This window comes from Dysidea avara, chromosome 12 (genome assembly GCF_963678975.1).
Source record: "Dysidea avara chromosome 12, odDysAvar1.4, whole genome shotgun sequence".
Taxonomy (NCBI): domain Eukaryota; kingdom Metazoa; phylum Porifera; class Demospongiae; order Dictyoceratida; family Dysideidae; genus Dysidea; species Dysidea avara.
The window spans coordinates 19851370-19862731 of record NC_089283.1 but is presented as its reverse complement, the minus strand read 5'-3'; the positions used below and the strand labels follow the sequence as shown (position 1 = coordinate 19862731).

Genomic DNA, 11362 nt, shown 5'->3' with positions numbered 1-11362 from the left:
ATGCTACGCTATAAATTCATGTTGTCGCTTTCGATTAATTTGACTGACATAATTATGGCCAATTCTTGTCTGTCACCTTTGATTTAATAGTTGTAGTTTTTAAACAGCACCTTTTTCGTATCTTGGCTGATTTGATGTGAATACCACTTTTTGCATTTTACAAGCCCCAAAGCTGGCTACAAGGGAGCTTTGCACTTAATTTCTATAGACACAATGGCATAGTTTTTGCTATGCTGTTTGATTAAATTTGTATGTGATTTGCAGTTCATGATGTGTTTCTAAAGATGGAGTGAGATATTGAGGTACATGATGATCCTAAAAGGAAGATAAAACAGAGCTTGTCAATTCCTGGTAAGCATACCACCATGCATCTGTGGTGTGCTCATTACTCAATGTAGCATTGTATAATGCTACCAGTAGGTCACCATAGTTAGCACGACGTCCTTTAGATTCTGTCCACTTTCTTAGCGCTTGGTAGGCTTGTTCTCCTCTGAAAATTGGAGGAAAGCTTCCATCTTGTCTCTGGCCTGTAGGATAGTCCACTTCTATCTCTTGTATATCAACTTCACTGAGACCAAGTAGTTTAGCTGTTGATTGCCAATGTGGTAACTTCATTGCTAATTGTTGTAGAAACGTGTTATGTTTGATCCGTACTGAAATAAACGACAATTTCTGTAGTACTTCTTTATGGATCACACTAATGGTAGGATCTGTAAAAAAACAAATGACTATTACTAATGCATTATTACAGTCACAGTTACAGTTGTAGAGATTGAGTGTATACCTGTGTTGACGCCTTTGATGTAGTGTGTAACTTGCTGGTCCCCTCCAGTGATGGTCAGTGGTATACAGGGACTTGTTGACACATTAAGAGATGACGCTAGATGATATTTCACTGATGCAACATATGCATGGCTGCTGGAATTAGCTTCAGATTTCCTGATCTGTAACAGAGGTAGAAATGTTTTAGACCATGAAAATAAATCAACTACGTACCATAAATCCGGAAATATTTGTATGAAATAATCTTTTACACTTTTCACAAGCTTGGACAAACTTTGTCAATTTTCATAGCTACATGGGTTACAAAACGAATGTTTATTTTTACAGAGTGCTTCAAGTTACATGAATTCACAAAAGTGTACTCACACAATCAGTTCCAGATTATGGTACCAATTGTTTAAATGACAGCAAGAGCAAGCTAATTTGATAACAAAAGCCCTGTGTTATGGGACCTCAGTGAAGCAAACTCACGTAACAGGCTGGCATGAATAAATGTAAACCCCAAGCAATTGCTTCAACTCAGTTGCACCAATCAACAAGCTATCATATCACACGCATGCACACACAGTCTCTTACTTTATATTTCTTATCAGCTGTAAATGCTCTCCATCCACCATCTTCTGATGTTTGTGGATGAAACACTAACTCATCAGATTGGAAAGTTAGCTGGGTAAGGTAGCACATATTTCCTTCTTTGCCTTCCTTAGACTGTAGCATTGCCTAGTGGTCAACAGAATACACATAAAGTGTATATGTACATATGAAGACACTACCAATAGAGACTATATGAAATGCCTGAAGCTTATCCAAGAGATCAGCTTTGTATGTCATTTTGTAAACAATGTGAATGCAGCACATCCCTGAAACTAAATGTTTAAGGCTTACATACATTCAGGGGAGGCGGAGAAGGGGGCGCAAGAGGGGCTATAGCCTCTGTCAAAGAGATTATGGAGGAGCTCAGCCCCTTCTAAAATTATCTCTAACTGTCATTGAACAATTATGCTGACTATATTACACCAAATAGTTAACTATACAAATGCTTAGCTTCCTGCAATTCCAGTGAGTCAACTGGATTCTATACGAATCAAGATTGATATACCCAAATAGAGCAGTCACAGTCAACAAATTTAATATTAATGGGGACTGCTGAAATCATTAGTCTAGTTCTCAAAAATTTCCTGAAGGGAGGGAAGCATGCCCCCAGATCCCTACAGGTTGTATATAGATGCACTAAATCACGAACCATGATAGTAGGTTCATAATAGGGATCGCCCATGTTTTTTGCAAAAATCCTAATAGAATGCATACCTAAAAACCACCTTGAAAAGCATTCTTCAACTCAAAAACAACCCTCTAGTGGTTCTTTGCAATGAGTATAGGTCCACTAGTAAGTATCAAGTGAAAAGGAAACAGTATGTGTATTTCAGACAACACTGAAATTTGTGCGCCTGGTTTACTGAAATTGTTTTCGTAAAAGTGTGTGTGTGTACCTATCTACATATCTACCTATCTAAGTTTGTCCGTACGCACCCACGTGAGCAAAATCGTTTAATAACGGTAAAAGCAGCTTTTACGTAAGAAGTAAAAGTGAAATGAAGTCTGTAGTAAACTTCTGCACAGGTGAACTTTGCTCTGAGGTGGTTTCTTTTCGGCGGACTGAAATACGGGTGTGGTGACTTTCCTCAGACTACCGAGGTTTTCAGGCATTTAGCAACTGAAAAACAACGGTGCAGGCCTCGTACACTACCAGGAATAGCCTATCGCTTCGAGTTGAAAGGGGGCGTATCCCTTACGTACGCGAACGAAAATGAAGAGCAGCTTTGAGGCTTTGTCGAGAGAATTTGTGGGAAAAAACACGTTAGTCACACTATAAAACAGTTTAGAAGATAGTTCTGTGCGTAATATGTTGGTAAAAGCGGTTTGTTTAACAAATGCTTCCTTAGCAGTGCATAGCAACGTAATTGAACGAATTACGAATATTTCATGAATTACAAAATACGAGAATTAGCTAATAATATTATTACACAACCCAAAACTACCCTATTGTAAAGTAGTAATACATAGTTGGTTAATTCATAGTAGCATATACTGTCTATAGTTAATTCCAGATGAGTTAGCTAGCTGCATGGTGCCTGGTTTTTAATCTGTGTTGAAGACTTTGCTGCAAGGTGGTTTTTTCGCTCCGTGATTATTGTAAGTGGGCGGGTTATCGAAGGTTAAATACTCTGACAGAGCAGTCAAGTGTATAACAATCCTTGCACTGAATTTGACAGCTATTAAAGGTACCAGTAATGTAAATTGTAGCTCATATTAGGAGACTCTCAGTCTGTATGCACATTGCAATTTGATCAGTTTCATGTGTGTACTGAAATGTTGATGGCATTAATTACTATGCAGAATGCAAAATTCACTATTCACAACAGTCTCATTATCAATAAAACAAATCCGTTACTGGATTAATAAAAAGTACATAAACTAGATGAATAAAAAATTGAAAATTTTAAGAGGGAGAATAGGGATCACTGAAAAAGCCATAAAACAAGAAGGGATCGCTGGGCTGGTAATGTAAACCACAAATCCCTATTTTGACTCAATCATTTCAAAAGACAGAGCATGTAACTGAAGATTTTTATGACAGAGAGACAAAATAGGGATTTGTGGTTTACATTACCACCCCAGCGATCCCTTCTTGTTTCATGACTTTTTTCAGCAATCCTTATTCTCCCTCTTAAAATTTTCAATTTTTTATTCATCTATACTAATATAAATGTCTCGAAATCGAGATACTCTAATAGACCAGTCACCCTAATACAACAGTCAAGCTAATAATTAATAGTATTCTGATAAACACTCTCTGTTTCAATTTCAGAGGGCCCAATTTTTGGAGATCCCCCTAAATTGGCATGATTCGCATGCTATAGTATGCTTCGCACACTATCCCCCATCCCAAAGGTGTCTCATCTGCCCCTGCATACTTTAAGGTATAAAGTAAGGCCAAAATGTACATATGCAAATCACAACAGCAGAATACTTAGCTAATTAATGCATACATGCCTATGAATGAATAATTAAGCATCTACATAAAAGGATTAAAAAATTTGTGGTAAGGAACTCATAAACTTTGAGTGTGACTTCTCTATTAGAGCATCTCAATCTTTTACATTACTCAACCTCGCTCAGGGTATTTTTAAACAGCTGCCTTGATTAGGTATCATCATTGTCTACAAGTAAAGTTATTATAACAGCTTTGACAAATAGATCATTTTAGTGTGCAATTCAGGATATGTCTTGTTCAATGTTAATAGCTACAGTACTAAGCCACGCAGTTGATGCAAACTTGGAAACTGTGAACTTCAATTAAGTTGTGCATATAATTGTGTAAAATATTTTGGGTAGAAGATATTGGCTATGAAATTTTCCAATGAAAAAAAGTAAATGCAGCAGCCATTTTTAGGAAATCAAGTGATAATCAAGATATACAGCAATAGTAGAATATCTTAGTTACTGACATGAGTCCATATTTTAGAAACAACATAAACAAGCTTATCAATGTTCAAACCCTGGTTGTCACTAGAATTAAAACAGAATACGCGAAGTCGTTACTCCATTATCAAGGCCTAAAGAAATTAGGGCTGGGAGATTATATCGATTCTGGGATTGTGATTGTTTCTTTACATTGTGTTGTTAATATGTATTATAAATAATCGTGATGTTGTGACATCACATGTAAACACATACCTATTAAAAATATTAAATTTCTAAGGATACTATTATTCATTATACTGTATGTATTGCCCATGGCCTTAATTGTGTTGAACTGTTGTACACAATGTCACCTTTTCTTGTTAAAAAAATAAATAATTCATGCAAAGTTGTGCATATACGATGCTATTGATGCATGTAAAGTTATGTACCACTCTGCGTGGGCAGTTCAAAGATGCCACCAGTGCCATAATTTGTATATGGCACTGCTGCAGACCGCAGTGAGTGCATTATAACGTATAATGTACTGGTTGTGGTTTTTGCAGACCACAACGAGCGCTTTATAAGTTATAATGCACCAACCGCAGTGCAATATACAGATATTGCACTGGTTGCAGTTTTGTGTAGCATTGTACAAGTGCCGGCAGCCGAGACCGCTATGACACCTCACCTAATAGGTGGAAAGACACTTCACAGATCACTTGAATTCTTTTATAGCCTGACATGTAAAAGTCGACTAATGTCACCAATATGTATGTTTACCAAGCAGTCAATGGCAATCGAAAAACCAACGCGGTGACCACAACTCTAGTCTACATATGTATAAACGTACTTATACACCTTACTAGTCAGTCTGGTTCCATTTGAGTCCAGATTAAACCCTAGTCCACTTCGACATTCTAATTTAGCCTTTGTAACCCGCTGACCTCAGTTTTTTACTAATCCTAACTAAAATCCTGAGTACTAGAACTAATTCACCTATAAATCAAGGATACTAGAACTAAAACAACTGAACTCCAGTAAAAGATCTAATACTAACTAAAAACTGCTTTTAAAATTGAGTACTAAAACTGCAAAATGATTACATTACTAGAACAACACTAATACGTAATTACCATAATCGCATCCTACAATCATGAAAGTACCACAATGGTTCAGGTATATTGTAATTAGTGCTAGGTTACACATAATATAGTTACTCTTCTATGGCACATAAGTACGTACCACTTGGCCAGTTGGAGTATATTGTGATAAAGAGAAGAAAATGGTATGCTTATCAGAACTCTCCATAATTCCTAACCAGTAAGAATCAGAAATGTAGCTGACATCCATTCCAGTTAGCTCTTCAAAAACAATCTCTTCCTCCAAATATTGTGATTCCTTTTTTTGCTTACCAAAGTCAACTTTAATTTTATTTCTAAGACTTCGTCTTCGTGGCTTAGAGATCCATCTCTTGTTTTCTAACTTCTTTGACTGCAATTGTTTCTTTGTAGAAATCCTGTAAGCTGAAAATGACCTTACAGCAATCACTCCATAGGGATATTCTGGAGGGAACAGTCCTGAGAGAATCTCACCATAACCAGTGGAGTCCATATCATCATTATATTTAACAAAACACAATTCACTAGTATCACTTGATACAAAAGAATGTGGTATCTCAATATGAACATCTTTTGTGAACACTATCGGTGGATGACACTCAAACCAAATTGTTGCACTACAACCTTGCATGCTTTTGTGAAGGTTACTAGCACTAAAGCCACTTCTCCTTGTAATGTCAATGTTCTTTGTACCCTTAGGCAGTGAGTCAATAGGTATAAAAAGAGTAGTCCCATGGACTGGATCATAAATATATGCTCCTTCTCTTCCAACAATGAAGGTTTCTTCATTGCCTAACATCATGAAGCCACAAGATTTAAAATCTACTGTAATACATAATAACATACAGTGATGAAGCAAGAATGTTAACATAGTTATACTTAGCCACTAAGATACTAGAAATTAAATTCTACACCATAAATTCGGAAGTATGAAGTTCATACTAATGGTATGCTACCTGTGGCAGTATGTACATCATACTAAGTGACCACAGGTAGCATACCATTAGTATGAACTTCATACTTCTGAATTTACAGTGTATGAAAAGTAATAGGGATCACAAAACAAGGAAAACTGTTGGGGTGGTATCTTGTTTTTGATTCTTCTATGTAGCTATAGCTCGTCACAAGAGAATGACCTCCAACCAACTGTACATGTGCTGGCAAAATAGGCATGGCTCCACGTAAGCCTGGAGGCAGCAACGTAATGGATCCATGCATTCCTACAGCTGCAATACCTAGAGACTACAATACATCAACTGATAAATGGGTGTGGCTCCACATATGCATACAGATAATAAGTGGACATGGCTCATGAAAGAAGCTGGACTGCAGCAGGACTAGAATATGATGCATCAATACATTTCCACTTTGCCAAATTCATTTCACAATTGAGATCCTGAATATTCTATAAAGAGGGTCAGACCCAATGACCCAGACAAAATCTAAATTTCCACCCTGCAAAAAATACTTTCCTATATGCTGTATAGCAACCTGCACACAAACACAAGCAGAGACTGATGACAGAATATGAACTGTAAAGCTACCGGTAAGACTCAAACTCACAAGCTAACAACTGCATGCAAATACATAATTTTATTGCCAAGTAAGTATGCATGTCCTATGCTGAAAACAGTTGGTTATGCTTATTTCACCAGACCTTTACTTAGCTATAATCTCTAATGATAAATACACTTTAGGAAGGGTGTGGATGATGTCCAGCGAGTCACATGGTGAAAAATATCCCACAGGGGTAGCAATCTAAGGAATGAAGGGTGACAACTAGGGCATCAAAATTATTGACACTCTAATTGAACAGTCATTTGTTTTAATTTAATAGAAGTCAGAGGAAAGCTAAGCAAGCATGCCACCTAGACCCCTGAGCTAGAAAGAGCATGCATACTTCGCACACTGTACTGACCTTAGAGGTGTACCAATACCAATATCGGTATCAGTGCCAATACCAGTGGTATTGGTATCGGATTGGTATCGGTAATACAAAGCTATAGATACCACTAGTAGACACTTACCATGTTTATTATATCTTCAACCATCTCTAACTAAGTTTTCAGTAGCAAATTAGTTAGGCTAACAAAGTAGTGATAAAACACCTTTGTTACTCTTTTCCAAGTATTGCTACACTTGCTCCGTGTGTATTCTAATATATTAGAGCACGTGAGTCCTTTGTGATTAATGTAGTTATAAGTTGTTCCTAAAAAAAGTAACTTTTTGACTACTTGGCTTGCTTTTTCATGAAAAAGCATTGTAGAATTATCGGCTGCCCATACAATAAATTATCTAATTGATTAGCTTTTCAAGAAAACTACCTCAAATCAGGTAATCCACAATAGTGTTTATCATGTTTAGCATATTTGGTGAAACTTGATTGAACTGATTCTCAATCAAAGTGCACAACTTGATTGAACTGATTCTTAATCAAAGTGCACAATTTACTGTATGTTAACTGCTAACTATGTATCATAACAGTGAAATTTCTATTATCACTCTGTTATTCAGGCTTCAAGGCTTAGTATCGGAATCGGTAGATGATTTCAGTACAAGTAATGGTATCGGAAGTATTGGTAAAAGTGGTATCGGTACACCTCTAACTCACCTATCTAGTTATGTAATTTCAGGCTGTACAAAATGATCTCTGCACTTTTATGGTAGCTAATCCTTTAAAGAATGCTTCCTGGTAGTTCAGAAAATTTGGACCATTCAAGTCAACATATCAATGGAATTTATCAAATGAAGCATTTCAGGTCATCAAAATTAATATATTAATATGCCAATTTTACTCTTATTAATTATATGCATTAAAGCAAATCAAATATTTCCTTTTCAGCTTGGCAAAACAGGCTGATCAAAAAAGTCCCATGGCATCATTTCTTGCTAGTCCTTCTCCAATGCAAAATACATAATTATATTTATACTACATACAAAAGCACTAATTTATGACCTTTAACTCACAAAATCTCTAAAGCACACCATACAGAAAGCCCTTGAACTTTCTCTATCCAATGCTGACCACACAAGCATGATAATGTTACCATAGTGATAGTCATTCACTATGATTATGACATAATACCGTATAGCTGGTAATTTTCGAAAGGTTTTTATTTTCGGATATTTCGAAGAGGCCCTTCTCTTCGAAAATAAATTCCCACGTCCGGTTGTTTTTTGAAAATAAATTCCCACAAGTGAAAGCAACCGTCCAACTTTTGGCGATTCATTCGTGTATTCTTCGAGTTTTAGCTCAGTATTGCTGATGATAATGGGTAAACTGTATCATTACTGTACCAATAACCAGAAAACAGGTTCCAGAATGGGAATTGATGCCGTCTGCTCTAGAATCTATGGTATATGATCGAGCGTGATCGTGCCAGTGAATTCACTCCACCCGAGATTCCCTCAGTCTTCTCTCCAGTGCACAGGAATGGGGATTATTCCATTAGTAAGTCAGTTTTCGGCAAACATTCACGCATCTTCATAGTTAAATTTTGTGACACTGATTTCCGTTTATTTGAAATCCATCCGGACTTCGAAATATGCACTCTTCGAAATTAACAGCTTTCGAAATTCAGATTTTGCTTCTTGTGTGAAAATTTTTGTTTCGAAAATAACCCGCTATACGGTATGTGCTCCATACATTGAGGTCACTCCAAATAAATTATCTGTTTCCCGTCCACCGCCCGCATCTGTTTACTTTCAGCCCTAAAAGTTCCACTATTTGTATTCTTCTGGTTTTTCTTGCAGACTTCGTAAAATCAATCTTGTAAGGTGTCAGCTCATGTGTCAGTGTGCTATCAGGTTGACACAAATTCAGATAATTTAAAAGATGAAGGTACAAGCTGAAAATTATTAGGCTGTTTGCTATGGCTGTACCTACATAAATAATAGCTTGAAAGCTGCCAGTCTTATAATGGAATAATAGAAATGGACCGCCCACCTACATGCTGAGAGGAGGACGGGAAATAGATCATTTATTTGGAGCAGCCCAACCTATTGGGAATTCTATTACTTTAGTGGGAAAATCCCAAATTTACAAGTTGTTATTCTCACTAAACTATATATCATTCTATGCGGCAAAGGATATGATGCTTAATAAGATTTCAACCATATTAACAGGTTAGTTTAGAGATAGGTTTTAGTAAAGCATGCCAAAAACATGTGTTTTTACGGGCATTCTGCACACGGTAATACGAGGTCCCTTTCTAGCTTTCCCTTCATTACTACGCAAAAAAACTTACACACCTATTTCATCAAGGAATTAGATGAACCAAACCTCGTGTCCATCAACCAAAGTACGTGGATGTTATGGCACCTTGTTTACAAGACAGTGTTAGCTATAAGAAGCAGGCAAAACCTATGCGGAAATCCGGAATATCTGATGGATAGGATAACTATGAATTGGATTCCGATATTTCACAATGTACTGATTGGCCGGACCAGGAGACACAAAACTATGAGGCCCAGTTTCCTCGTGACAGTGACGATACGAGCATGGCTCCACATAATGCACCTATCAACGCTTTGTTATGAACACAGTCAGAGGTGAAGGATTAATTGGGGAGTCGAAAGCTAACCTTGCCTCAGGCAGTGGGGGTATTTGACCAAAGGTGATATCTTATTGAGCTGTAATACTCTCAGTCTTTCCTTTCAAACACTGAGATTTCTCGCATTAAGTTATTCCGCTTTATTCCAGCAAGGTTCACGTGCTGTCTACTAGATCACGTGCAAGCAAGCTGTAAATAAAAGACACATTGAGTGATGTCACTCCAAGCTGAGCATGAAGCTAAGTGGACTGAAAAGTGTTGTAGTGTCACTTAGTGGCTACATCTTTCTGGCATTAACACGAGAGTTGTGGTCTTGCCATCATCCCCTACACAGTGGTCTTTCACTGAAGATAAGTGGGGATTTGCCACCTATCCCCCACCTCTACCCGTGTTCATAGTAGTGGGGCAAAACATTGATAAGTGCATAATTACCACCACTCACTATTTGGCCAAGCTGCGTACTCTTCATAACCTTTAAACAGTATGAATCCGCCAAAGAATGATTTAGTTGCTTCATAGTACTTGCTCCCTTTCGTTTCAGCGGACAGAATCTTCAGAAACAGCTTGAAATCCTTTTCTCCTTTTCCTTGTAGAATCTGGGTCAGTAAAAGAGACTTTTGGTATGTATCGTCAATGCCTTTCATCCCCTCAGCTACAGAGGGGGGTAACACCTTCTCTTGCGCCAGTGCGTCCGCTATCCTATTCAAATTAACTCTCTGCATATACCTGCCCTGGTCGATTAGAATTCTCGAGAAATGTATCGCTGAATCGAGCGGAGCTCTTTGTTCTTCCGAATCCATCATCCAGATCTAACATTAGATTAATCCGTGTTACCTCCGGAGTCACACCGGACACTTTGACTTGACCAATGCTATGCAGGCACAGAAGTAGGATGAAACGTGCCTTGGCATTCTAACTATGTTACTACAGCTATAGGCCCTCTGATGGTTGTTTAGCTCCACTACAGTAGGTATAACATGGCTGCATGTTCTCCGGAACCTATAGCTACCAGTAATTATGCCACTCCAAGAAAATTCCTTGTTTCCCATTTCATTGACCTCAAAAATACATGTGGGCGGGCGGTTCATTATTCATTATTAGTTATTTTCGAAATTCTTAACTAAGTTCTGGCTTACAGGTAAGAAATACAGAAGAAATATTTAAACTAAGAACCTGAACAGTGAAAAGCCAGTAAATGAGCTTTCTGAATGCTAAACTAGTTACTGCTATGCTATCACAGGATAGCTAATAATGAATAAAACGTTCAGTTTACAGCAATAATGAATGACCATGTGGGAAGAGAATCTGCATGCGGGTGGGAAATGGAAAACAATGAATTTTCTTGGAGTGGCCTTAATTACATAAATCAGTGTATTGTAAAATGTGGCTTTGTCATTGGCTAGCTTTTCTCTCCCTACCCGATGGCAAGAGTGATTGAGATTG

General features: G+C 37.5%; 1 protein-coding gene across 3 annotated transcripts; it reads right to left on the bottom strand.

The window, feature by feature from the left end:
- Positions 1 to 222: 222 nt before the first annotated feature.
- Positions 223 to 10785, bottom strand: LOC136240351 (uncharacterized). Of its 3 annotated transcripts, none has more exons than XM_066031300.1 (5): positions 10362 to 10785; positions 5491 to 6191; positions 1360 to 1503; positions 785 to 944; positions 223 to 710 (listed from the first exon to the last, which is right to left on the bottom strand). In XM_066031300.1, the coding sequence occupies exons 1-5, from the start codon at positions 10720 to 10722 to the stop codon at positions 316 to 318; spliced, it is 1761 nt and encodes a 586-aa protein (XP_065887372.1). In that variant the 5' UTR covers positions 10723 to 10785; the 3' UTR covers positions 223 to 315. The 3 variants fall into 3 exon arrangements, with proteins under 3 accessions (XP_065887372.1, XP_065887373.1, XP_065887374.1); XM_066031301.1 differs by having other exon boundaries at positions 5491 to 6188; XM_066031302.1 differs by having other exon boundaries at positions 5491 to 6158.
- Between the last annotated feature and the right edge of the window lie 577 nt (positions 10786 to 11362).